Below are 27,286 nucleotides of genomic sequence, written 5' to 3' on the forward strand. Positions count from 1 at the left end.
CACATCTATTTCGACTAGATACAAGATGATGTTTTTGGTAATCTTATGAAATAGATAGTTTATGATGTGTAGTAGTCAAAAATGCGGCAAACTGTATTTTATCTCTTTTTTACCACTCTCTTTGCATTATTTTATAAGAAAGTAAGAAATAATTTTTAAATAATAATTACAATTTTTCTTTCTTTTTATTTTATAAGACAATCCTCTATATTTAAATTAAAAAGAAAAAGAACTGCATTTATTAGGTTAATTAGTTGTAAAGTTTATATGTAGGAATGAAAAATGTTTATTAAGATAAATGATTGAATGAGTTTCAAAAATTAGTATTGCAATTTATGTATGAAGAAAATGACACGTTATTGTTTCTTACTTTTAATAATAGATTTCATCAGTCATTAGTATATTTCATTAACATTTTTATATGAAAATTTGTTAATCGATGTTATGATAATAAACTATAGGTTAAGTGAAGATATAGTTCTATTAAAGTGATTTTAAATAAAGTTCAATCATGGAAAAAGTGCCAGATATACCAACTAACATTAATTTAGATGATCCAAGGTTTCGTATTAGACCATATCAACAAATTATAGCTTCTTGTACAGGTGCACTTATAACTTCTATATTTGGTAAGTGAGCAATTAATAAATAACAATTGTTAATTATTTTTAAAAACAATATTTTGTATGTAATTTAATAATAGTTATTTAGTATTCTCTGTTGTATTTATTTTCATTTTTATTACATAAATTGGATCTGTCCAAGCATACTAAAATAAATTTTCTATATTTTTTTCAGTTACCCCATTAGATGTTGTTAAAACACGTTTACAAGCTCAACAGAAAGCTACGATTTCTAACAAATGTTTCCTATATTGCAATGGATTAATGGATCATTTATGTCAATGCATTAATGGAAAAAGTCCTAATGAAAAATTTACCGGCACTGTGGTATAAATAATTAATTGAATTGTATTAAATCTTAATAATGTACGTAGATTTTAATAGTTTCTTAACATGAGTATTAATGTTTTATTTATAGGATGCTTTTATAAAAATAACTAAAAGAGAAGGAATTACTTCTTTATGGAGTGGTTTGAGTCCAACTCTTGTATTAGCAGTACCTGCAACCGTAGTATATTTTGTATCATACGAGCAATTGAAGATGTATTTTAAAGTAATTTAAAAACGTTATAAATCGAGTATGTATATATATTTAAATAATGATTGATATTTTTGTAAGCTTGGTATTTGTAGGATAAATATAATAGAAATTTGAAACAAAATGTAAGTAATGCAGAACAGCCTTTTTGGATCCCTATGTTAGCTGGAGGCACAGCACGCATTTGGGCAGCAGCTTTAGTTAGTCCATTAGAATTAATCAGAACTAAAATGCAATCGCAGAAATTAAGCTATGCAGGTAATGAAAAAGTAACATATATATTTGTATATAATAATAAAATATTATTAGAGTACAATTACTTGTTTTATATCTACAGAAATGACTGAAGCATTAAAAATACTTATTAGACACAGTGGTGTTTCTGGTTTATGGATGGGATTAGGATCAACGCTTTTCCGAGATGTACCTTTTAGTGCTATTTATTGGTTTCATTATGAAACTATAAAACGAATATTCCGAGATTCACCACAAACTTTTACTTTTAATCTTGCTGCAGGAGCAACGGCAGGATCTGTAAGTTTAAATTTATTATTATTTCTAATTAAAAATAAATAACATATATAATTAAAGTTAATTCATTATCTTTTTCTCTTTATATTTAAAGATAGCTGCATTATTCACTCTACCATTTGATGTAGTAAAAACACACAGACAAATAGAAATGGGTGAGAAGGAAATATATTCAGGTATGTGCTGAATATTTAACAAAAAAGTATAACTATTTTCTTGTATATACAGCAAACAAACAAAAAGTGAAACTTTTTTTAAATATACAGCACACAAAAAGGTACAACTTTTTAAAAAAATATACATCATTCGTCTAAAGTAATTAATATAATTGTGATTACAGATAAACCTAGTCGTAGTAGAAGTACTACAATGACTGTAATAAAAAGAATTTATAATCAGAATGGTATAAAAGGTTTGTATACCGGTTTAATTCCACGTTTAGTAAAAGTTGCACCAGCTTGTGCTATAATGATTGCAACTTTTGAACATGCAAAACTATTTTTCCAAATACATAACGCTAACAAAGTACTTGAATTTAAGCATGATGTATATTTAATACAGAATGAACGTAATAGTACCAAATAACATATGTAATATCGGTTATGATACTAAATTGTACATATATAACTTAAGTTAAAATTATTGTTTACTATTGATATTCTATATTTACTGAATATACTAATGTTTGGAAATATAGAAATCTAAAACAGTATTTAATGTGTAATTATTATAAACCTTGATCGATACTCTCATAATATTTTCATATTAACAAAACTATTGCCTATTAGAAAATATATACAAAAAGATATTTTTATTAAAGTTTAAACATATATATTTTAATAAAAAAATAAATTATTTTGAATGTGCTAGTCTCTATCATATTATAAAAGAGATTTATAACTTAATTATTACAAGTATGAATGAGATTATTTTTATTATTATTATATTTATTATATTATATATTTTTATTATTATTATGTATTTAACATGAAATTTACATTAAAAAAGTAGATTTAAATTATATAATTACTTATATAATTTTTAATATCTATTATTTAAAACTTTACATGTATATAGAAGTAAAGTCATTTAAATATTGATAATCTTAATACAGCTTTAAAAATGTATTAAATAAAATTTATAATTAGTTTTTTTATTAATTTAAATAAAAATTAGAGAAACAACCAAGCTTTTAATAGCAAAAGAATGTTTTTAATTTGTGTGCATTATAAATTTAAAATTATTTGGTATAAAATAAATTTAAAATGATTTGTAATGAGTTTATAATAACGAGCCTAAAACTACAGGATATATCATTTAATACACATATGAACATATATAATAGTAATTTAAGACATTGTTGCTACCTTAAATATATATGGTTATTAACAACTATAAATTAGTCATACAAAGATAAACATTACTATATTAAATCGTTATACTTACTTATAATTATTATCCATTACGGCAGCTAAGAAATGTATATTTAGTTTGCTTATAACAAAATTATACAAATAATATTATAATGAAAATTAAGTAAATTGAAAATTACTTATAACATATACACATTTGATACTTATTATTTTATATTCCATTAGTATGATGCACAAATTCTATATCTTATGGAATAATAATTAAAAATTTTTTTCAATCTTTTTATATTATATTGAAGCTTAAATATTGATACTTGTAATATTTCACATACTTTAAATTTATTTAAAGATATAATAGATGATTTTTTGAAAATATCTTTTAAATTGCTGCTATTTTCATAAAAATAACGATGCTGAAAAAATATGTGTAATGTGCAATATATTATATATATATTAAGTGTAGGTCACATGTTTGCAAATTTACATTTTTTTTAAAGACGATATGGTGACAAAACCTATGATAATTATACTTGCAAATCAAAAATATAATAAAATAAAATGATAAAAGCAGAAAAATATTTCAAAGAATTTAATTGTATTTCATATTTCGTTCTTTCTTATATAGTGTTTTTTTTTTTTTTTGTTATAAGCTTTGATCTACTATTATGCACTATTCTTAGCAGTTTACTTTGTATTTTACTGCATTATTTCATTGTAAGCAAATGATTATAAATTATTTACATACTCACAATAATGTCTATATGTTATATGAAGTGAAATATCTTTAAATTGAGTAAAAACAGAACTCTTTTTTTGTTAAATGCAATATACGAGGACTATTCATTCAAATTCAATAAGAGAAAGAGAGAGGTAGAAAGAGATTGAAAGATAGGTAGTTCCTTAAGTGCATCTCACTATAGGTTTAATGAAATTTTTTCTAACGAAAAAAATATTCATATTAAAAGACGTCATTACTGTTTTTACCATTTTTTCATATTTCTTAATAACTTATAACCAGTAAATTATTTTATTATAATATTATAGTATAATGTTTCATAACTTTTAGTTTAAAGGGAAACATGTTTCTTATATTATTTCATAAATAAATTCCTTTTTCTGCAACATACGTTTATCATATAATAGAGATTTTATTCTTTGTATATAGTAAGAATCAAATAATATTATATTTAATTATACACGACAATTATATATACAATATTTATATATGTTTCTCTCTGTTACATGAACAGACCTCGTATATGATCAAAAATATGAAAACAGACAGGTTAAAGATAAATTTAAGGACAGAATAATGCATATGTATTCACTTTTACTGCATCATGCATAACCGTGATGCTTGTTTTTTTTTCATTTTTAACTATTTCTGTGAATGCATAATATGTATACTCATATGAGCATCAATGAGTAGTATACCCTGATGTTGTTGGGGTTACAAATTCTTCAAACATATGACATTATGGACTTGTGCATATAGTCTTAAATCATTATGCACTTGCCATATTTATCATCAGTATCTTATTCCATTCTTCCTCCTTGAGACTGCTTCTGTAACATTGAAAACATTGTGAAAATATAAAATGTGAAGCATTAATGTGTGATGTTAAAGATTTAAAAATAATAAAAAATATATAAAAGATTTAAATGGAACTTATATTTAGTTTTGCTAAATAAGCCCAATGATTTTCATTAAATTTTTATCTTAAAAAGAATAATATTAAATTCTGTTAAAAATCATCTGTACAGTACAATGAAAAATAATATTTTATTATAATCGTATTCTGTAATAGTATTTGATTAAATTAAATTGTAATATTAATTTAAAATCTAAATTTTAAAAATTAAAATAATAATAAAATAAAAGTTTATACAGTAAATTGTTTAAAAAATAGTAGTGAGTCTTACGGCTCTATTAAATTATACTAATTAATTAATTATAAAAGAACCGTGTGAATACAATCCATATATATCTTGGTGAATATTTTAATTCTATATTTAACATGTTAAATTTCTAATATAATACAAAGTCTTGTTAAAATTATTCTTATTTGGGAGATGATGTTAGATGTAGTATAATAAAATCTACCATTATTACAAGTGTACATTTTAATATATTATTCCTTTTCAACCCTCCATTTATAGTGCATTACAAAAACACGACAAAGACATTCAGCAGTGTTTAATTTTGATATATGTTGAGATAAACTTGACGTACAAATGAACATAAAATTTATAATAAACTAATCAATATTTTCATTATATTGAAACTATGATACTGTATAAAGACCGTACACTAATTTTCTTTCCAATAACTGAAAATTAAGCAATCATACTTCTGGAATATTTGTATTGCATTCGCCTATACACACATTTTAAGCAGCAAGGTAAGTCACTGACAGCACTGTTTACGCATTCCATCAGAACTCATTGTTGGCTTGACATCAATAGGTTCTACATTTTGGGGTCGAATTGTATCTCCCTCTGGTGGATCTCGTATCTGTTTTTGTGATACGATTCTGTATATTTCTGTAACATTTACATATTAATTATTATTATATAAATATTTTATATTATTTTTATTCAACAAACCTATTTATTCTTCTATTTAAACAAAATAGAGATTATACTTGTATACCTTTATGGATACAAAAATTATAATAATTATTTTTTACTTGTATAATAAATGCACGAATATGTTTTTAACTATTAGAATTTAAATTATTTCAAATTATTCACACTATAATATTTGTATATATAGCAAAAATATTTCAATTAAATGAATATTTAGTCTAAATGATTTGTTCAATATTAATTTACCTGTTAATATATTTTGGAACGCTGTTTCAACATTGGTAGAATCTAAAGCAGAGGTTTCAATAAATGAAAGACCATTCCTCTCTGCAAATGCTTTAGCCTCATCAGTTGGAACTGCACGTAAATGCCTTAAATCTGATTTGTTTCCCACTAACATGATCACAATATTTTGATCGGCGTGGTCCCGTAATTCTCGTAACCATCTTTCAACATTTTCATATGTCAAATGTTTTGCAATATCATATACCAACAATGCTCCAACTGCACCCCGATAATATCTAACGATAAATGAGAATAAATTAATTATGTGCAACAAGATACTACAAATGTTATCAGATATGTAATTATACATCTAAAATTATTATTTTTTTAAAGAAACTTACGCAGAGGTAATAGCTCGATAACGTTCTTGTCCAGCTGTATCCCAAATTTGAGCTTTAATAGTTTTACCATCTACTTGTATACTACGTGTTGCAAATTCAACACCTATAGTAGACTTTGATTCCAAATTAAACTCATTACGCGTGAAACGAGATAGTAGGTTACTTTTTCCTACTCCGGAATCACCAATAAGGACAACTGTAATAATAAACAATGAAAGATAGATACAAACTGTAAAGAACTTTGATAAATGCTATAAGAAAAGCTATAGTATAGATAGAAACAATAGAAACTTAACACATACACAAAATCTTTTCTTTTGATGAAGATAATTTATATAACAGATTAATACAACAAATACTATGAGAAAAAATCTATTATTTATTTAGAAACCTTTTATTTCTATTATTTATTTCATTGTAAAGTTCCATACATTCTAGAAATAATATTATAATATAAAAGTAATTAAAATTATATTAATGCTTTATTTCTCCATGAGTTTAATGGGAATTTTTCTTTATTTTTTCTTCTGAGATATTAAATCTGTGTAGATACAGGAATATTATGTTTAAAATGTCACTTATGTATGTATACGTTGGTCATCTTTATTCACGCGCGCGCACATGCATGTACAATAAAGAAAAAGAAAGAGAAAGAGAGAGAAAAAGAAAGAAAGGGAAAAATACTTTGTATTAACTCCTACACACAATGAAGTAAAATTTTCACCCACACTGTTATAGTTATGCTAATGTTAGAAGAATAGGGAAATATCCCGTTATAATATATATTGATGAGTTGAAGAAGAATATAAAAAGAAGCAACATCCTATTTCAATATACATATATTGTATACTAATATGATATACTAAATACTCGAATTTGAAAAAAACGTTAGCCATAATTTGACATTTAAAATTAAAATGATAGTTGTGTCAAACTCTAAGAGAAATATCATCTGATGTCATCACACGTCAATCACATTCTACGAAAATCCTAACAGTCATTCGTGCCCATAGAGCGAACGTCAGCGTGAGTAACGTTCGATTCGACATTAAAGATTTGCTATATACTTAAACTTAATATCTTATCCCAGTATACGAGAAAGATATATTTTAGGAATAAAAACAAATATATATTATTTTAACAACAATGATAGATTAAGGAAAAAATTTATTTTACCTTTAAATAAATAGTCATATTCGTCATCTCGAGTGCCCATTTCGCTTGCAGCAACAAACTCCTGTAATATAGACCGACGATGCCTCTCTCGATCGAAATACACTACTAAAATATATTTATGTATAAAATATCAAGAGCCCACGGATTGGCTCCTCTTACTTGTTTTGTAACTGTGAATTTCAACTAACGTTCGTTGAAAGACAGGAGATAAAAATATTACGATAAATAGTGCCCACTTCACGCTGATATAATTATTTTCGTTCTTTCAATTTAACTGTACAATATGGCCTCCTTTCTACGCCCCTCCAATACGGAGACTTGCACATGCGCATCAAAAACTCATCTTGCGCATGCGCACATTTGATCATAGGTTATATTAGTGACACTTGCAAACACATAATACCTAAATACTATATATATTTACGCACGAATTTTAATATTTATTTTGACGTATCAATTTGTTATTGGAAATAAATATAGAAATGAAATAAAAGAAATTATTATTAATTTTAATTCGTGATTGTCAGATTCAATAATTAAATGTTTTAATATTAAATGATAAACAAATATAATTAGCTTGGATTCTGTATGATTTTTTGTTTTTCTTATTATTATTATTGTCGTTAAAAGTTCAACAATTTAGAATAATTTATTGATTTTATTTTTAACAAAAACTAATTTTATTTAATAATTTCTTGATCATTGATAAAAATAGATACACACATATAAATTTTAAAAAATTATTCACTTATGTTCTTCAAATGTTAATTGATAAATATCGCAGTAAATAAACAATTTATATAACACCATCATACATAATAGTTTATTTTTATTTCATGTATAATGAAATGTAATGTTTTAAAATTTTATTTAAAATTATTACATGTAAGGGAAGTTGATAATACTTACCATCATGCGAATGCGTGCATCTTATATTTTACACTAGCAATATTAGTGTAACCAGATATGTATAAAGATAAAAAGAATGCTATTTAATGTGTCTTACATTAGTTACTTTAAGAAAATCATTAGAAGATATCTAATGAAATTCCCTATATTATCAAAATTACAATAATCGTTCAAATAAACGACTTATTACTAATTAATTATGTGATAGGATAAATATTAATAAGAACGAAATAATAATGAAAGCGAAAATTGTGCTTTTTTTAGCATAACATACCTTTACTCTGTAATCTATAAAATAATAATTTTATTTTCTTTCTTCCCTTTTTCCTTTTTAAAAAATCTTTTAAATTGCATACATTTAAACATTTTATATCTACAAATTTGGAATTGTCATCATTAGAAAATAAAATCACTCCTGATGAATGTAAGAGGGCTGAAGAGGGGGTCGTGGGGCCGATAGATTTATATATAGATATATTTTTGTATTTAAATATACATAAATATATATAGTCCACTATAGTTATATAAATATCTAAGAAATTGTAAGAAATGTTATTTTTGGGGAAGAATAAGGTGAGAAAAGGAGAGGAGCTAGACTGTATAAATCACAGTTCAAGTTCTTTTAGACTGTGGCATCTGGTGTGGCTATACAATATATATATATATATTAAATATATAATATATATTTAAAAAATATATATATATTTAAATCACGTGAACCTAAAATCTAAAATATATATATATATATACCAAAGGGTGGTAATTTAATCATATAATATATTTAAGTTAATGTGAAGTTTAATTACTTAAATATACTAATATCAATCGTAATAATTACAAGCATCATTATGATTTAATGCAACCAGTCGAGTATGATCATCGTTACCAAGTAGATATATTTTGTTTTTACCCATCCATTTATCCAATGATCAATCAATCATTCATTCATTTAATTATTTATTTATTTATTTATTTATATGTAGCACGTTTAATAAACATGTTACCATGATTCATTCCTTTTTCTTCTTTTTTTAATCTTTTCTTTTTTAAACTTGGTTGCTTTCGCTAGGCAAGATGATTCCGATATTGCAATATACATTAGAAAAATATGCTATGCCTAAAATAGGATGAAGGCCTGAAGGCAACCATAGAACAATATTTGCAATGTGTGCGTTATTTTCTATACAAATTTGTGTTCTTTTTTTGTCATCAACATATCTAATAGTGCATTTAAAAAAGATTAAGCTCTGACAGTAATTAAATTCGATATTGTCTACATAGAGTCGGCAAAAGTTAAGTATAAAGTTAAGTATCTTTAAAAATTTTCTCTAAATTATATATCGAAGAAAAAATAAAATAAAATAAAGAGAAAAAAGATTTAAAACTTATTTATATTATGCCATGTTCTCCTACACGTATACTATATTAAATATTTATTAAGTATAATGTATGCCCATATGTTATAAAGCATTCGAATGAATTGTTTTACATTGATATGACTGCGCGCTTAGTTATTTATAATGCCAAAAAAAATGAAAAAGGAAAAAAAATAAAGTAAAGTTGTTTATAAATTAATAATATTAATGAACTCATCTAATAAAATATTTCTTGTATTAAAGACAAAAAGGAAGTAATATTAGAAATTTTCTGTACTCTCAATAGTAAACATATTTGATTGTTTAAAACATTATTATTTGGTGGCCATAATATAAAATGACTCTCGTCCGTATAATTTAAGATAATTTTTAGACAATTATATATATATAAGAGGAATATTAACTTTTATGATTTACATTTTTTTTAAGTTCAACTCAACATTACTTTAAGTAAATAAATATTTGAATTGGAATATGTATATATATAAATATATATATAAGAAAAAAAAATTAATTCTTATAATAGGCATTAATTTTTATATAGCTCGTTATGTTTTTCGAACTATTATATCACAATGTTTTAAAAAAACAAGTATTTAAAATTGATTTTATTCTCATTTTAAACTTTTTTTACAATAAGGTAATATAAAATTATAAGGTGTTCATTATTTTTCATATCAACACATCATGAAACTATTATAAAATTAATACCATTAATACACATATTTAATTTTTTTACATTGTTTATTTATTTTAATCAGGTATTATGGAAATATTACCCCATGAAGAATATATTTTAAAAAATTACGTAATGTATTAGTTTATTTATTTATTATTATTATTATTATTTTGTTTAACGTGACTTATGATGTCATTTTGCATTACAGCCACGCATATATATATATTTAAGAGATCTCATTTTAAATTATAAGTTGTTTAAAATTATTGATCATAAAGATATATTAATAAGAATCTCTTTGAGATAATATGAAGCAAACAATTCGTAATCGTTGCTGTTAATGTACAGAAGAAACTAATTTTGTTTACAAAATAAATTATATATTTATATATCTCTGAAAAAAATAATTATTTATCTTTCTCTGCAATATTTATCAATGTTTAAAGCTTATTAGCATTAATAACAAATCAAAAAATGCTTTCGTTGAGAGTATTTTAATAATATAATAAAGAAGTACGTATATATGTATATATATGGCAGCACAGTCTTGACAACGCTTTGTCCAAAAATGATATAGATATAACATAAAAGTATCTGTTACTTCCCTTTTTTTAATCGCATTAATTTTTTTTTTTTTTTTTTTTTAATAAAACCCAGCAATTATTATTCATAATTTCATTGATTTAAGATGCTTATGAATTTATTATAAGGAATAAACTTATTACGAACACAAAGTTCATAATAATTCCCCTCATTGTATTGCAGTTGACTTTGCAAGAAAATACATAAAGAACGGTCTCATAGCACCATTTTAACATAAATCTTATAATGAGAACAATATTTAAAGATTATAACGTAGAGATGAAGATTAATTATGTTTTTAACAAAGTCCTTTAGAAACATACACAATGATCACCATGTGTGACAGTAGCCTTCTCTACAATGTTCATATATCTTTTAGATTTACTAATGCTGATCATGTTTTTATGCCAGCTATTCTCTCTCTTTTTTTTTTTTTTTTAATTTAATATCTGGCATCTAAAGAAATGTTATTATTCAGTTTTGAAACACTGTAATGCAGAACCGGAATACCTTGCACAGCTACTCTATAAAAAACTCACAAAGAGGAAAACAAAAAAAGAGAGAAATGAAATAAAATTAAAACAAAAAACTAATTAATTTGTTTAAGTAGTTCTAATATTTATACTCTATGATTCAATACTCGCGGAGAAAAAAAACTAGGAATAAATATATTCATAGAAGGGTTTTTCTTTAAAAGAATTGCTGCGATAGTGTAAATAATTGATTTGCATTATAGATTGAAACATATTTAATGAGTAATAATGCCGGTTATATTCACTTGAAGTTGCACATAAACACACAATACTACTTATACTTCATTGCATTATTTATGAATCAATAGACTAATATACTTAATAATTATTAGACTAATTATTAACCTAAATTGTGATCACCCATCAAATCAGCCATTATCTAAGCAACATTCCCTTCTTGATATAGAAACAAAACAGCAATATATAAAATTTGCGATTAAACCCAAATTGCTAACGAGATAATTTTCATAATTGCCGACTTGACTGACTGCACCAAAAATTCTGGATCTTCTTAAAAACAAACTTTATCCGCGAATTTTTGCATTTAAGTAAATTAATAATAAACATAATATAGAATAATAATAAATCGTAATAATCATAAAGATAATAATAGGTAATAGTAATAGTAAGCTGGCAGCAGTTAGTAACCAGATATATTCTCAGTTAAAACTCTCGCTAGATGACAATCTGACATGGCACTGATGTCCAATTTTGAAACATTCACACTCACACACTCATTCTAATTGGCAATCAAACAAATCGTTTGCTGTCTGATGTTCTATTTCTCTACTCCCTTTCAATTTTCTATCTGAAATTAATTTTTTTTTGCACCCCTTCCACTCTGTATCATTCATACATGTATATTTCACTCCTAAACACACAATCAGCTGCCAGATAATTTATCTTGTTTCTTCTGGGTTTTATATTTTGTTTGTTTATATAGTTATATATCCATTCCCAACGATCTACACACTAAATAGTTCAAATTTTTTGCACTTTTTCACCAACAACAACTGGATTATTACGCCGTATCTCTTGGGCGCCCATTTCTCTATAATCAAATTTGCAGTCGTGCTTATCACTGTATCGATGCACGGAGCAGAATAGTCCCCCGCAACGACACTCAAATCCTATAAATATAATAAAAAGTTTTAAATGATACTGAACGTGATATATAATATAAAAAAATTTTTAAAATTAAAAGTTTTAACTATCCTTCATAAGTAATCAATATAAATAATACATCGTACCAGTTAATCCAACTTTTTTGCGACAAACAGCACAACGATTTTTTCTTCTTCTTAGATTCTTTATCAGTCTCTTTGCCATCGAAGCACTCATCTGTATCACCACTACTCACTGAACCTTCAGCTACTGTAACGCTTACTCCTACTTCACTGTCTTGATCTTCCCTGCTAATCTAAATATATAATATAAGGAAATCAAATATCAAGACACACTAAAAATTTCAAGTATAACATTTAACCCCTTGTACTATTATTTTATGCGTGGAGTTATATATCAAAGTTATTGATATATTTCATATTTCTTATATTCTTCCTGTAAGATTCACCATGAATCGTATTCATATTTCTTGTTTAAACCGTAAAGTGTATTATAACTCTTACACAATATTGTAGGTCAAGGGGTTAAACATAGAATTTAGCATCTTATTATTACAAGTACATCGATTCAATATACATAATCACATGTAATAACATACTTCTTTAGGATTGGGTAGATCTGTCGTTGATTGAGGTATAGTAGGAATGGTTGGTTGGGCTGTGGTTCCTGTAACTGCAGGACTGCCAAAACCGCTTTGCAACGTGCCAGCGTTACCAGAAACGGTCTGTGAGGTTGGAACTGTTGCAGCCGATACTGGTGGTTGTTGTTTCTTTTTCAAATTTTCCTTATAGCAAAGAGAACATAGTCCATCAGTCGCTGGCGAACCATAAAATCCACAACCGCTGCGACATAAAGCTTGCATTGGATTAGATTCACGTTCCATTGTGACTTCTTGTTACAATAGTTCTGTGCCAGTGAAATTGACTTTTCTTTTATGATATTTGAAATCACTGTCTTTATTAACAGTGAACAGGTATAGTCACCTTGGCACAAGATAACTAACTGTTTTCTGCCACAGCTTTCTTGCCGACCGCACGTCTACGACCGCGTGTCACCATGTAGTCACCTATTACAAAGAAATGAAATTATTAAGATATATTTCATCAGTATTGTATAATGATTATATTTTTATTAAAAATTATTTCAAAGTAATAACCTTATCATTAGATTGTATAGGAGAATGTTTGTCATAAAGTTTTCGAAAATATTAAAAAAATATTAACACTAAACAGTCAGAAAGATTATAACCTTAAAATAGCATGTAAAAATCTTCACTTTATTAAAAGATATTAAAATCTTAAGTACAGCCATAAAAAATAAAAAAAGATTACAAAAACACATGCATTTTTATTTATAAATCAACTAATAAAATTAAAATAAATGAATTAATAAAAATTTATAAAGTTAAATATACATTTCCTTTAACTCTTAGAAGCATTATATTGAGTAGCCAATAAAGAAAATTTGCTTTCAGAAAAATGACTGATAAAATTTCTCATAAATTCACTATATATATATATATATGTATATATATATATTACATATATACATGTATGTAAATTATATGTCAAAAAAGAGAAAGAGAAAAAGAAAAAGAAAAAAAAAGGACAAACACAAAAGACGCACAGATATAAAGCAAAATAAGAAAGGGTTTAAAGGATTCGTGAAAATTTTAACTACGTCATCTTGATAAGCTGATTTTCTCTCGACGCAATACGACCTTTAACAAAAGGCGTGAAAATAGTGAGTGTAACTATTACTCACTTTCCAACACGTAGTCGTGTTGCAAGAAACGTACAACATGGAGTAGAAGTTTGTTCCAAGCATTTAAGTAAACGCTTCGTGTATATCCGTATCGTGCTTAAATATCGTGCAACAAAAAAGAGTCCGTCAAGAAATTGTCGGTTGTAAGTCGCCTGACGAATCTCCGCGCACTCTGCTGAGAGTTTTAGCACGTAATCATTTTATTTCACCCACCGAGAACTGTAATGATGAAGCCTTGCTAAATATTTGTAACTTTGTTATTCAATTGTTCGATATAATTTCGAAATAAAAGAGGGAGAAAGAGAGAGAGAAAGAGAGAGGGGACTACACATACGAGGACGGAACACATATACGACGGATAACGACAGCGACGACAGATAAATGTTTTCATTATGGCGATCAGTTAAGGAACATGTAGGCATGGACGAATACGCACATAGAGTACGCAACAACAAGCAGCATTCACAAGTTCTTTTTTTATATAGCCAATTGCTGCTAAGCTATGCTCGATTACCACAATTAACCTTGTATATTACTAGTTTAATATTCTTTTTTTTTAACTTTATGAATTGTATGTGACTATTCATGATATTTAACTATTGCCACACATTTTTACACACTGTACGTCAAATATAAAAATAGAATAATTTATATAAATTTATGTATTTTCATTACACATGATACAATAATTTGTATTAAATCGTGATGCTTTTTTTCACAATGTACGAGCGCATATATCATATTTAGAAAGATATAGAGATTTACAAGGAATCAAATATTTGTATTTATTAAACTATACAAGGGTTGATCTTAAATAGTTTGCTCTAGGCGCCACGTTGCATACCACATATTCAAGAACACTGTAGATGGCGCAACAAGCAAAGCTCAGTGTTTCCACTCTTACTAGATCCAGGGATTTGACCCGAGCAGAGCTTTTTGGCGCATGCGTGGTTGAAGATCTTACTCGATATGCTTAGTCTTATAAAATATATATATATATATATATATATAATTACTGGGAAATAAAATCTACACACGTAATTACATAAATATGTGTAGAATTGTATAGACGTAGGAAATAAAATCAGAATATGATATGTACAAAATTGATTAGGAAAAAAAAATCATTAATATCAAATGAAAAAAAAAAAATTATAATGAAATTACACGTGCTCTTTCATAAAAAAATATTTTTTAATGGAATTCTTCAAACGGAAAGTAAAGAATATGAAAAGATTTTATCGACATTAAATTTATAGAATCTTTTTTTATCAATTCTAACAATTACAAGAAAGTAATTATATCAAATAGCTACTTTAAGGTTGCCCAAGGTAAAAGTGTTGTTCGTGGATAAATACGAGGGTGTGGACGAACGTCATCGTCGCCTTACTGCGCATGAGCGAAAAATATCCTATATTATCTGGCATCAATGGCTTAACCTCCATTACTATTACGTAGATCGGATGATATTTTTAATATTTAATTTATAATATATGCAAGAAGGAAAAAAAGAAATATATTTTACATGAGAAAAATACAAATGTAATTAATATTAATTAATTTCAATGTCGTGTAATATTTTATGTTCAAACATACTTGTGTTTCCTAAAATTACATATTTTTAAGTGGACTCTTTTAATAAAGGATTATCGTTACTTAAAAAAATATATTACAGATATTGTACAACATTTACAAAAATGTTTAATAAAAAAATATTCTAATTAATATCATTTGAAAACAAAATTACTAGCTGTACAATAATAAAAAAATCACGAAATTAAAGAGAATTCTATTTAGACGAAAATATTTACGATAATATTATACGATTAATGATACAATGATCAAGAAAAGTTTATAATTTTTAAATTATTATTATTTCATTTTTTCAAAAAGCTAGTATCAATAGCATTCTTATACTTCCCCTACCTCCGACGTGTGCTTATGGTAACATATTCAAATGTTGCTAGATGCCCGCGTTAATATATATATATATATAGAGAGAGCTGTTGTTTTAAATAAAATATATAACGTGTAGGTACTATTTGAAATATATATTAATAAATTTATAAATTTATAAGTTTGATTATATATCATTCAATCACAATTAAACCATTATAAATTTTAGTGGAGCAAACAACAAATTTAATTGGATTCACTGTAATTCTATGATTTTAATGACACAACCTCTACATATAAAATAACTATAGAAACAATAAATAATACACTTGTCGATCGATGAAAAATTAAATTTAATGCTCTTTTCGAAATATGTATAAATTTATTTATAGATAAATTCAACGTAATTTCAACATTTTAAACAAATGTATGTAAAATTAAAAAACAATATTGATCAAAGAAAAAAAAAGATCAACCAAAGTACAACTTTCTCTCTCTCAAAAAAGATAAAAACAATTTCTTCATTTGAGGAGAATTTCTCTTACATTCTCGATAAAATTTCAGGGATATACTATGTCTTGCATATTAATAAAAAATAATAATAATAAATTAAACAAATAATAAATGAAAAACTTATTTCATAATTTATTTTATTCCCATTACTAAAATGTAATTTAAAATTATATAATAATGAAATAAATAATATATTCATGTGTGTGTAAAAGATTATTATTATTATTAATAAAGATTGTTAAAAAATAATCTATCCTGTCATTAGATAATATGTATTTCATTTACACTATGTATGTATCTTTATAGGGCTAACAATGACACTATATGTTTTAAAGATTTTCGACCTTTACAAAGTCATACAATTAAAGTAGCGTTATCTTAATTCTCGTATGATCTATTCGTTAAAACATTAAATAATCAGCACATCTGTTTCGCGATTGAAGCCGAGATTAAAGGAATAAAACTTAAATCGTAAATCACATAATGCATTGAGAGAAACTTATAAAAAATAATACTAACCAATCAACAACTCGTGTGCCATATGCAGATATCTTACTCGTTATTTTTTGTCGCAGAAAATAATTATCTTCAAAGAGATGTATATTTCTCTCTCTTTCTTTCTTTTTATTATCGTCTATTCTCGTATTTTGTCTATTTCAACAATTAATTTGGATAAATGCCAAAATTAAACGTTAAATATAATACGAAATTCATATCATAAATAACATTGTCATTGAATTTAGAATGCATATCTATAATTTCGTACGAAAGAACAATATTCTCTTGAAATATATACAAAAATATATTAATTATCTAATAGGATCAATTCCAATCAAAGAAGTTTACATTTATGATGTTGCAATCTTTTTCAAAATTTCGAATTCAATCGAGTTACGAACTGAGTAAGAGAAAAAATAAAGAAGCAAATAAAAAATAAGCAAACTCATGTTAAACGAGGACTCGGGTCATTTCCAAGATCTTTTGTGTTAATTATTAATTTTTAATGAATATAAAGTAAAAATTTCTGTAGTGTAATAAGGCCTATCACGGATACACACGCAAACTAACTTTCGGTGCAGCGATTTCAATTTATCACGTGACATAGGGATTCATTTCCTCTTATTTAGTGTAGGACTATAATCTATATATATATATATATATATATATATATATATATATATATATATATATATTAGAAATAGAAAAAGAAAGAAAGAGAGAGAGAGAAATGCCACAAGAAGGAAAGTAATGTTCGACATGAGATCGAAAATGCCTTTATACTAACTTAGTATACAAGATAGTAAGAGTTTAGAACGCACCTTACGGAATAACGAAAGTTGACTACTTTAGAAAAGTGTTATAATTATCACGTTACAAAGAAATCTAGTATTCTTTCAATATTACGAACGTATATATGTACGATGATGACGAAGAGAAAGAGTACGAAGTACGGGGTCACGTGTATTCGTTATCAGCAGTTTTAAAATCACGATTTTTTGTAAAAATTGTTAAGTAATTCAAACGTCTTTGATTATTTATATATATATTGTACGAATAGTATACCATTTATATGAATTAACGTCCAATGGAATGGAGAGTCTGATAACTACCTTTCGAAAGTTACTCGTTATCGACTTCCTCGTCATCGTCATCATCCTCATCCCGATGCTAATGTAAAAAGTCATTTATGTAGCGTGTGTATATGTGTATAGATGAAGAATATATAAATAGAGAAATAAGAAAGTTTATTGAAGTCGGTTATATTGCCGTGAGTACTTGGAATATATGCTTTTAAGGATATTCAAACGCAAATATGACAACGATGAGTACGACACGACAAAGAAAAAGAGTAAGACAAAGGCAATGACGAGGAAGACGATGACGATCAAAACTACACTGCTACGCGACATTTGTAGATGGCGATACGCCAGAAAGAAAGGGGACAAACAGGCGAAGAGAAGAGAGGAACTATTCAAAGGGATAGAAGATGTAGAGTTTAGTGTACAGATAAACGTATTTATATTAAACTACATTTATGTAGTTAAAATCAGAATAAAGCTTGCGCTATCATAGTGATAATAGTAACAGTTATCGTAAGCGTAGCCGTTGTTGGTAGCTGTAGATTCGTGGAGTCAGAGAACAACGCAACGCACGCAAAGGCTATCGCCGAGGAACAGTGACGACGAGAAAAGAAGGAAAGAGAGGGAAAGGGGAAGGAGTAAGAGGAAGGGAAAGAGAAAGAGCGAAGACATGGCTACCATCCTTGAATACGCACTTAGCTCACAAATTGCGTCGTACATCCTTTGTTTCATACTATGGAGATTACATTCTCAGTTTCTCTTTCAAACTTATTATATTTTTTAAGATATTTATTATTATTTGTTGCAATTAAATGTAATATATCGATGTAGCAGCGAGCTATCGATAGAAAATTATTACGTAGTAGAAGAGATTAGTGTGTAGTGGCTATTTGATAAAAATAGTTCTTCTTCGGGAGAGTAACAGGCGGTTTGGGATTGCGACACTTACCGAAGGCTGTTGCGGTGTAGTGGAGCGCAATATGTCAGCTGACTTGACGTGTGACCGATTGTAATCCTGCATCAGTATCCGACATAATTCTCAGAGAAACATCAACCTTTTATTGTCAATGGGACACCTGCTTATCAAATACTCAAACGATATGCACTGTTTCACAAAGACACCGGGAGCAAAGAAGCCTTTGAAACAAACTTGAATATTTCCACGAACGTACCCACTGATCGTAGAACAAATCCCACCAGAGCTGCGGACACAGAAAGAAGTACTGCCAATGACTGGTGCAAAGTTAGATCTCTTACTTTCCCCCACTCTTCTTAAACAAAGCTCTCCAAGCGGTTAGAACGGGAAGTTATACGAACACGGCCGAACAATCACGATCTCGAACGATCCTTCTGTTTCAACTTCTATAGAAATCGATCATTATATCTTTTTATTATTTAGAATTTCGTACAAATAATTGTAATTGGAGTACCAATACATCGTAAACAACGCATTGTTATAAGTCATGAAGTTAAAAATAAATATTTAAAAATAAAAAACAATTTATTATATATATTTAACGATTGAACGTTTGTACGTGATTGGTTGATAATATTCTACCTTAAAATTGAACAGCTAATCGTATTTCTAGTATTCTATTGTTAATGTCAATTTGAGAACACTCCATGAGTTAAGAACTAAATAAAAGGTTCTATATGAAGCTACATTATCCGCGTTTTACTTGGTCGATTTAATAAGTTTAATTTTATTGGTTTGTTTATTATTTTTTTTGTCTATACTAGAAAATATAAACATAATTTGGACGATTATTTCGTACAAAAGTGTATTTATGTTATATTTACAGTTTCAATGAGCCATTGTTGTTAACTATATGTTTATATGCATATAAGAATATTGTTTATTTTGTAATATATTAAATTGAAAAACAATGGGTGATTCGGAAGAAGAAAATGATAAAGACTTTGTATTAGGAAATATGACAGGATTTTTATTTGGCAATATCGATGATAATGGTCAATTGGAAGATGATATTCTAGATGCTGAAGCAAAACAACATTTAGCCTCTCTCGGTCGTCTCGGTTTGAGCTCATTTATTAAAGAAATGATGCCAAGTGAAAATGGTAATGGTGAAAACAGTATGGAAATAGATGATAATTGTAAAGAGGAAAACAAATCTGCATTAGAGAAAGATACAGATTGTCTTGAAAAGTCACCGTCTGCTCTTGATTTTTCTGATATAAATGAATTGGCTGATGATATAAATGAAGATAACGAATCAAACATATTAGATCCAAAGATTGAAAAAGAAAATGCAGATTATGATGCAGATGATGAAGAGGTCATAAGTAAATCCGATACCCAATTAATGCCACCACCACCTATACCGGAAGAAAAAGAAATACTCACAGCAGAAGAAGTAGAAGCAGCACGACAACGTAAACTTGAAACTCCTCTAGCCTCTATGTTACCTTCTAAATATGCTAACATCAATGTAACTGAATTATTTCCTGATTTTCGTGCAAATAAGGTTCTTAGATTTTCAAGGCTATTTGGTCCTGGAAAACCAAGTAGCCTTCCACAGATTTGGAGAGGTGTTAGAAAAAGACGTAAAAAGAGACGGTATCATGATATTAGAGATTCCGATTCTGGATCAGATCAAGATGATAGAAAAGTTAAATTTAAGGGTTTGGTAATGCAATATGGACCAGATCCAACTCTAGATTTATGTCGTTCTGATGATGAAACTAAATTATTATTACCAGTAGAAGATAAAGAACAAGTTGGAAAAACTGGAGAAGCTGGTGAAAATGGTGATATGGGACCAAAAGTAGCAGATTGGCGATTTGGTCCTGCACAACTATGGTATGATATGTTACAAGTTCCTGAAACTGGAGATGGCTTTAATTATGGCTTTAAGATAATAGATAAATCAGAACAACAAGATAATAAAACAAATAATGAACAATTTTCTGATGATGCTTTTTTAATGGTATCGCAATTACATTGGGAAGACGATGTTGTTTGGAATGGTGATGACATAAAGCACAAAGTAACACAGAAACTAAATAGCAAAAATAATGCAGCTGGATGGGTTCCATCTAGTGTAAATAGAACAGCTCAAGCATTTAGTCAACCAGGAAAAGGTGGAACGGTACCAGTGGCACCAAATGTACGCTTAGCAACTTCACAGATTACTACACCATTACATATGCAGTCTCAAAAAGCTAAAGTAAGCATGAATAAAGGAAATCAACAACAACAGCAAAGAGAAGAAAATTATGATGACACTTGGTATTCCATTTTCCCAGTTGAAAATGAAGAATTAGTATATGGACTTTGGGAAGAAGAAGTCATTTGGGATCCAGAAAATATGAAAAAAATTCCTAAACCTAAGATACTTACATTAGATCCTAATGATGAAAATATAGTTCTTGGAATACCCGATGATATTGATCCTGCACTTCTTCATAAAGATAACGGACCCCAACCAAAAGTAAAGATACCACATCCACATGTTAAAAAAAGTAAATTATTGTTAGGCAAAGCTGGAGTAATAAATGTTCTTGAAGAAGATACACCACCACCACCACCAAAATCACCTGACAGAGATCCATTTAATATATCAAATGATACTTATTATATGCCTCGGTCATCAGAAACAACATTACGTTTAAAAGTTGGAGGAGGTAACTTAATACAACATAGTACACCAGTAGTAGAATTACGTGCACCTTTTGTTCAAACCCATATGGGGCCAATGCGTCTTCGAAATTTCCATAGGCCACTATTGCGAAGATACAGTCATGGTCCACTTGCACTACCTGGTCCACATAGTGTTCTACCTTTGATCAAGCATATTAAAAAGAAGGCAAAACAAAGAGAACAAGAAAGAATTGCATCTGGTGGTGGTGATGTTTTCTTTATGAGAGACGCTGAAGATTTAACAGGAAAAGATGGTGAAATAGTTCTCATTGAATTTTCTGAAGAACATCCACCGTTAATAAATCAAGTTGGAATGTGTTCAAAAGTAAAAAATTATTATAAAAGAAAAGCAGGAAAAGATCAAGGTCCACAAAAATATAAATATGGAGAAACGGCTTATGCCCATACCAGTCCATTTCTTGGAATTCTTACACCTGGTCAAAGCATACAAGCTGTTGAAAATAATATGTACAGGGCTCCAATTTATGAACATAAAATTCCTGAGACTGACTTTCTAATTATTAGGACCAGGCAGCAATATTTTATAAGAGAGATGGATGCACTATTTGTTGCAGGCCAAGAATGTCCTCTATATGAGGTACCTGGACCAAATTCCAAAAGAGCAAATAATTTTGTAAGAGATTTCTTACAGGTCTTTATTTATAGATTATTTTGGAAATCAAAAGATACGCCTAGACGAATTAAAATGGATGACATTAAAAAAGCTTTTCCTTCTCATAGTGAGAGTAGTATTAGAAAGCGATTAAAATTGTGCGCTGATTTTAAAAGAACAGGTACATATATATATATATATATATATATATTTATGAATAAGAATAACTTGTATATAAAATATAAACAATCTATGTTTTAATTTTTGTATAGGAATGGATTCCAATTGGTGGGTAATAAAGCCAGACTTCAGATTACCAACGGAAGAAGAAATCAGAGCTATGGTATCTCCAGAACAATGCTGTGCCTACTTTAGTATGATCGCAGCAGAACAAAGATTAAAAGATGCTGGATATGGTGAAAAATTTCTGTTTACACCTCAAGATGATGATGATGAAGAAATGCAATTGAAGATGGACGATGAAGTCAAAGTGGCTCCATGGAATACAACTCGTGCATATATTCAAGCTATGAAAGGAAAATGTTTATTGCAACTAGCTGGTCCAGCTGATCCAACAGGATGTGGTGAAGGCTTCTCATATGTTAGAGTACCCAATAAGCCAACTATCAGTAAAGTTAGTATAATGTTTTATATTATTAAATTGTATTTTTCTTCTTTTCTTCTCATCTATTTATTAAATTAATCTTAATAAAACAGGAAGAACAAGAAGCGCAGCCGAAAAGAACAGTAACAGGAACGGATGCAGATTTAAGAAGACTTTCATTAAATAATGCAAAGGCACTTCTTAGAAAGTTTGGTGTTCCAGAAGAAGAAATAAAAAAGCTTTCACGTTGGGAAGTTATAGATGTGGTAAGAACATTATCTACAGAAAAAGCAAAAGCTGGAGAAGAAGGTATGACAAAGTTTTCACGAGGTAATAGATTTTCTATAGCGGAGCATCAGGAAAGATATAAAGAAGAATGTCAAAGAATCTTTGATTTACAAAATCGTGTTTTGTCATCTAATGAGGTTCTAAGTACAGATGAAGGTGAAAGTTCAGAAGAAGATAGTTCTGATATAGAAGAAATGGGTAAAAATATAGAGAATATGTTATCTAATAAAAAAACGAGTACTCAATTATCTTTGGAACGAGAAGAGCAACAGAGGCATGCATTGCGAAAAATGATGATAGATGAAGTCCAGGAACAAGACAAAAAACCTAAAGAAAAAAAGAGAGACGAAGAGGAAGATAATAATCCGGTTAACAATTTTGGCACGCAGCAAGGAAGATTACTTAAGATTTATCGCACTTTTAGAAATCAAGAAGGAAAAGAATTCACTAGAGTTGAATTAGTTAGAAAGCCAGCTGTAATAGACACTTATTTAAAGATAAGAAATTCTAAAGATGAAACATTTATTAAACAGTTTGCTACATTAGATGAAGCACAAAAAGAAGAAATGAAAAGAGAAAAGAGAAGAATCCAAGAACAATTGAGAAGAATAAAACGAAATCAAGAACGAGAACGTATGCAAGGGGGTGGTTTCATTGGCCCAAGCAGCTCCATTAATCCTATATTTGATCGCAGCGGCACTAATACTCCTACCACTACATCCTCTACTAGTATCCTTCCATTCTGTAATTATCAATCCACTTCCCCAGCTTCTAAACATCCTAAACCTGAAATTTCTCCCTCTAAACGTAAAAAACCTAAACTCAAACCAGATTTAAAATTAAAATGCGGTGCTTGCGGTAACGTAGGTCATATGCGAACTAATAAGGCTTGTCCATTATACCAAAATAACGTAACAACTGCTCCAGTTAATGTTGCTATGACTGAAGAACAAGAAGAAGAAATAGAAAAGCAACTTAATACTGATGATCAGGACCTCGTTAATGTCGATGGAACAAAAGTTAAATTATCATCTAAATTGATTAAGGTTGTACAATATTATATATTAGAAATATTTTTATATTATGTAATATATCCTTAATTTAAATTAATTTATTTATTAAATATATTTAATATATTACTACTTTTTAATTTGTTAATTTTTAAACAGCATGCAGAAGAAATGAAAAGGCGTACTTTACTATTAAAAGTTCCAAAAGAAGCAGTCAATTCGAAGAAAAGAAGAAGAGCTACTGGAGATGACCATTGTGATTATCTTAAGAGACAACAAAGACCAGCCAATCGTCGTAGAACTGATCCTGTTGTTGTTATGTCAACTATGCTAGAAAATATCCTAAATGAACTAAGAGATTTACCAGATGTTCAACCTTTCCTTTTCCCAGTTAATCCAAAGGTATATTTTTATTTCGAATAAATAATTACCAAAAACAAAAGTGAAACTTTTATATGTGATATATTAATCTGTGTATTTTATTATATTTGTTTAGGCTGTTCCTGATTATCATAAAATTATACAAAAACCTATGGATTTACAAACAATACGTGAAAATTTAAGATTAAAAAAATACCAAAGTAGAGAAGAATTTTTGGCTGATGTTAATCAAATAGTTGAAAACTCTACACTTTATAATGGACCTAAATCCTCATTAACAGTAGCAGCCAAACGTATGTTAGATACATGCGTAGAAAAACTTGGTGAAAAAGAAGATCGTTTAATGAGATTGGAAAAAGCAATTAATCCTCTACTTGATGATAATGATCAAGTAGCTCTTACATTTATTCTGGACAACGTTGTCAATAATAAATTAAAATCTATGACAGAAGCCTGGCCATTCATAAAACCTGTTAGTAAGAAAACAGTGAAGGATTATTATAATGTAATTAAACGTCCAATGGATTTAGATACTATTTCAAAGAAAGTTTCAGGTAATTATGTTATTTTTGATCTAATATACATGTATCTGTTATATTTTGACTAATTTTGTTTATATATATTTCTTTTAAAGCTCATAAATATCATAGTCGCCAAGAATTCGTTCGAGATGTTGAACAAATTTTGGAAAATTGTATAATTTACAATGGAAAAGATTCTCTATTTACAAAAAAAGCTGAATTAATTGTTAAAACTTGTAAAGAGACCTTAGACGAAGTAAGATTATGAAAAACATATTTTTTATTTATTTTTTCAGCTTACATCCTATATTTATTATTCTTATAATGCCATTAATTAAATAAAAACTTATATTTCAGTATGATGAGCATGTAACTCAACTAGAAAATAATATATTATTAGTACAAAAACGAGCAATGGAGCAAGCAGATATAGATTCTTCGTGGCTTGGTCCAGACGAAGAAAATTATACTATCGTAGAGCCTGAATTCAGAGGGGTAAGAATTTATTATTTATAAGTTTAATCTATTATAATATTAATAGTAAAATTGATAAATATCTAATATAATTAATATTTATAATCTATTATAACCGTTTATTTTTTAATTCTTTTTCAGAGTCAAACTAGTTCACCAGAAAATCCATTTGGAAAATCAAGCATGGATGATTTCGATTTTGTTGATGTGGAAGGTGATATGGAAATTGATCCTGGAAGAAATGTACATTCTAAGAAAAAAGATGTACTTGAAGAAGGTAAAATATAAGCGTATTAAAAACATATTTTTCTTAAATTTGAATAATATACAACTATATTGTAAAAACTTTCATTTGTGATTTTAGATCTGCAATTCTCCAGCGAAGATGAATTTGATGAAGTTCCATTTGGAGCAGATGAACAATCTGAACATAACGAAATGGAAACGCTTGAATTAAGTGAAGTTAGAATAGAAAGAGGAGGAGTAGTTTTGGCTGACGATGACAGTCAGCAAGCAGCGGAAGCAATGGTACAATTAGGTAATGTTGGATTTTATATGGGAGAACAACAATTACTCCAACAAGGTAACCGATATTTAAAAAATAAGAAAAAAGTATATAAATATATATAAATTAAACGAATAAGTAAATTTTTAAGAATAACTTGTATGATTGTTATGTGATTGTAATATTGTTATGGTTATTGATTGTGATATTCCTTAGAAAAATTTATATTATCTATAATATTGCTTTTAGATGAGAGTATGGATGTCGATCCAAATTATGATCCATCAGATTTTCTATTGGCTGGACTACCTGCACGAGACGATAAAACTAATACCGAGAATAATATTACACAATGTAAAGAAGATAATCAACAGCAACCTTTACAGCAAGAAGAAGATGTTGGTGGTGACCTTTGGTTTTAAATATATTAAAAATAAACCGAAGAAAAAATAATATTTTATATTGTAAAAATGTAACTATCTTGTATAAGTTAGGACTTATATATAGAAATCTGTGATATATTCTATTAGTAATATACATAGATGTATAAAATAATAGTATCCATAGATACCACTAAACATTCTGCTCTTTTGTAAATATTAAATTTCTATACACATGTAATACTAAAAAACTATAGTCATAAAACAATATAGAAATATATATAATCTATTATTTGAAATACTGTTTGAAATACTGTTGTATCTCCTTTTTAAAAAATTAATTCTATACAATGGTATTCATTTTCAATTGTGTTCTTTATATTAGACGCACGTATAAATATAATATTATATTAATATTAATATCATAAAGGAGTCT

The 27,286-nt window shown here is 27.7% G+C and overlaps 4 protein-coding genes across 9 annotated transcripts; 2 read left to right on the forward strand and 2 right to left on the reverse strand.

The window, feature by feature from the left end:
* The first annotated feature begins 11 nt into the window (after positions 1-11).
* LOC107063994 (solute carrier family 25 protein Shawn) lies at positions 12-2,404 on the forward strand. Of its 5 annotated transcripts, none has more exons than XM_015316222.2 (8): positions 12-141; positions 462-629; positions 799-950; positions 1,042-1,176; positions 1,257-1,419; positions 1,499-1,695; positions 1,787-1,868; positions 2,033-2,404. In XM_015316222.2, exons 2-8 carry the CDS (start codon positions 512-514, stop codon positions 2,275-2,277), a joined length of 1,092 nt encoding a protein of 363 aa, XP_015171708.1. In that variant the 5' UTR covers positions 12-141; positions 462-511; the 3' UTR covers positions 2,278-2,404. The 5 variants fall into 5 exon arrangements, with proteins under 5 accessions (XP_015171708.1, XP_089028300.1, XP_015171709.1 ...); XM_089172174.1 differs by having other exon boundaries at positions 58-141; positions 383-629; XM_015316223.2 differs by having other exon boundaries at positions 75-93.
* A 1,235-nt stretch (positions 2,405-3,639) lies between these two features.
* Positions 3,640-7,771, reverse strand: Rab11 (RAS oncogene family member Rab11). The gene is made up of 5 exons (XM_015315986.2): positions 7,457-7,771; positions 6,281-6,476; positions 5,901-6,175; positions 5,453-5,609; positions 3,640-4,631 (listed from the first exon to the last, which is right to left on the reverse strand). Exons 1-4 carry the CDS (start codon positions 7,494-7,496, stop codon positions 5,473-5,475), a joined length of 648 nt encoding a protein of 215 aa, XP_015171472.1. The 5' UTR covers positions 7,497-7,771; the 3' UTR covers positions 3,640-4,631; positions 5,453-5,472.
* Positions 7,772-9,145: 1,374 nt separating this feature from the next.
* Positions 9,146-19,735, reverse strand: drn (zinc finger AN1-type doctor no). The gene is given in 6 exon segments (XM_015315999.2): positions 9,146-12,665; positions 12,786-12,828; positions 12,830-12,955; positions 13,259-13,726; positions 14,425-14,643; positions 19,363-19,735. Coding segments are annotated over 4 exon segments (603 nt in total). The 5' UTR covers positions 13,544-13,726; positions 14,425-14,643; positions 19,363-19,735; the 3' UTR covers positions 9,146-12,516.
* Positions 19,736-20,056: 321 nt separating this feature from the next.
* Positions 20,057-27,149, forward strand: Taf1 (TATA-box binding protein associated factor 1). Of its 2 annotated transcripts, none has more exons than XM_015315991.2 (10): positions 20,057-22,868; positions 22,960-23,321; positions 23,405-24,625; positions 24,749-24,991; positions 25,086-25,524; positions 25,605-25,747; positions 25,849-25,986; positions 26,107-26,242; positions 26,330-26,503; positions 26,720-27,149. In XM_015315991.2, exons 1-10 carry the CDS (start codon positions 20,300-20,302, stop codon positions 26,890-26,892), a joined length of 5,598 nt encoding a protein of 1,865 aa, XP_015171477.1. In that variant the 5' UTR covers positions 20,057-20,299; the 3' UTR covers positions 26,893-27,149. The 2 variants fall into 2 exon arrangements, with proteins under 2 accessions (XP_015171477.1, XP_015171476.1); XM_015315990.2 differs by having other exon boundaries at positions 20,060-22,868; positions 26,330-26,548.
* The last annotated feature ends 137 nt before the right edge of the window (positions 27,150-27,286 follow it).

This window comes from Polistes dominula, unplaced genomic scaffold (genome assembly GCF_049000335.1).
Source record: "Polistes dominula isolate Pdom_NZ unplaced genomic scaffold, Pdom_raw_medaka contig_73, whole genome shotgun sequence".
Lineage (NCBI taxonomy): Eukaryota > Metazoa > Arthropoda > Insecta > Hymenoptera > Vespidae > Polistes > Polistes dominula.

Bases quoted from the DNA above. Each gene is read 5' to 3' on its own strand.
- LOC107063994 (XM_015316222.2), top strand. From the start codon at position 512: ATGGAAAAAGTGCCAGATATACCAACTAACATTAATTTAGATGATCCA. The intron at 630-798 runs GTAAGTGAGCAA...TATTTTTTTCAG, and splicing joins ACTTATAACTTCTATATTTG to TTACCCCATTAGATGTTGTT. The intron at 951-1,041 runs GTATAAATAATT...TTTTATTTATAG, and splicing joins AAAAATTTACCGGCACTGTG to GATGCTTTTATAAAAATAAC.
- Rab11 (XM_015315986.2), bottom strand. From the start codon at position 7,496: ATGGGCACTCGAGATGACGAATATGACTATTTATTTAAAG. The intron at 6,477-7,456 runs GTAAAATAAATT...TTATTATTACAG, and splicing joins ATATGACTATTTATTTAAAG to TTGTCCTTATTGGTGATTCC. The intron at 5,610-5,900 runs GTAAATTAATAT...TAAATGTTACAG, and splicing joins GTTCCAAAATATATTAACAG to AAATATACAGAATCGTATCA.
- Taf1 (XM_015315990.2), top strand. From the start codon at position 20,300: ATGGGTGATTCGGAAGAAGAAAATGATAAAGACTTTGTATTAGGAAAT. The intron at 24,992-25,085 runs GTATATTTTTAT...ATATTTGTTTAG, and splicing joins TTTTCCCAGTTAATCCAAAG to GCTGTTCCTGATTATCATAA. The intron at 25,748-25,848 runs GTAAGATTATGA...CTTATATTTCAG, and splicing joins GTAAAGAGACCTTAGACGAA to TATGATGAGCATGTAACTCA.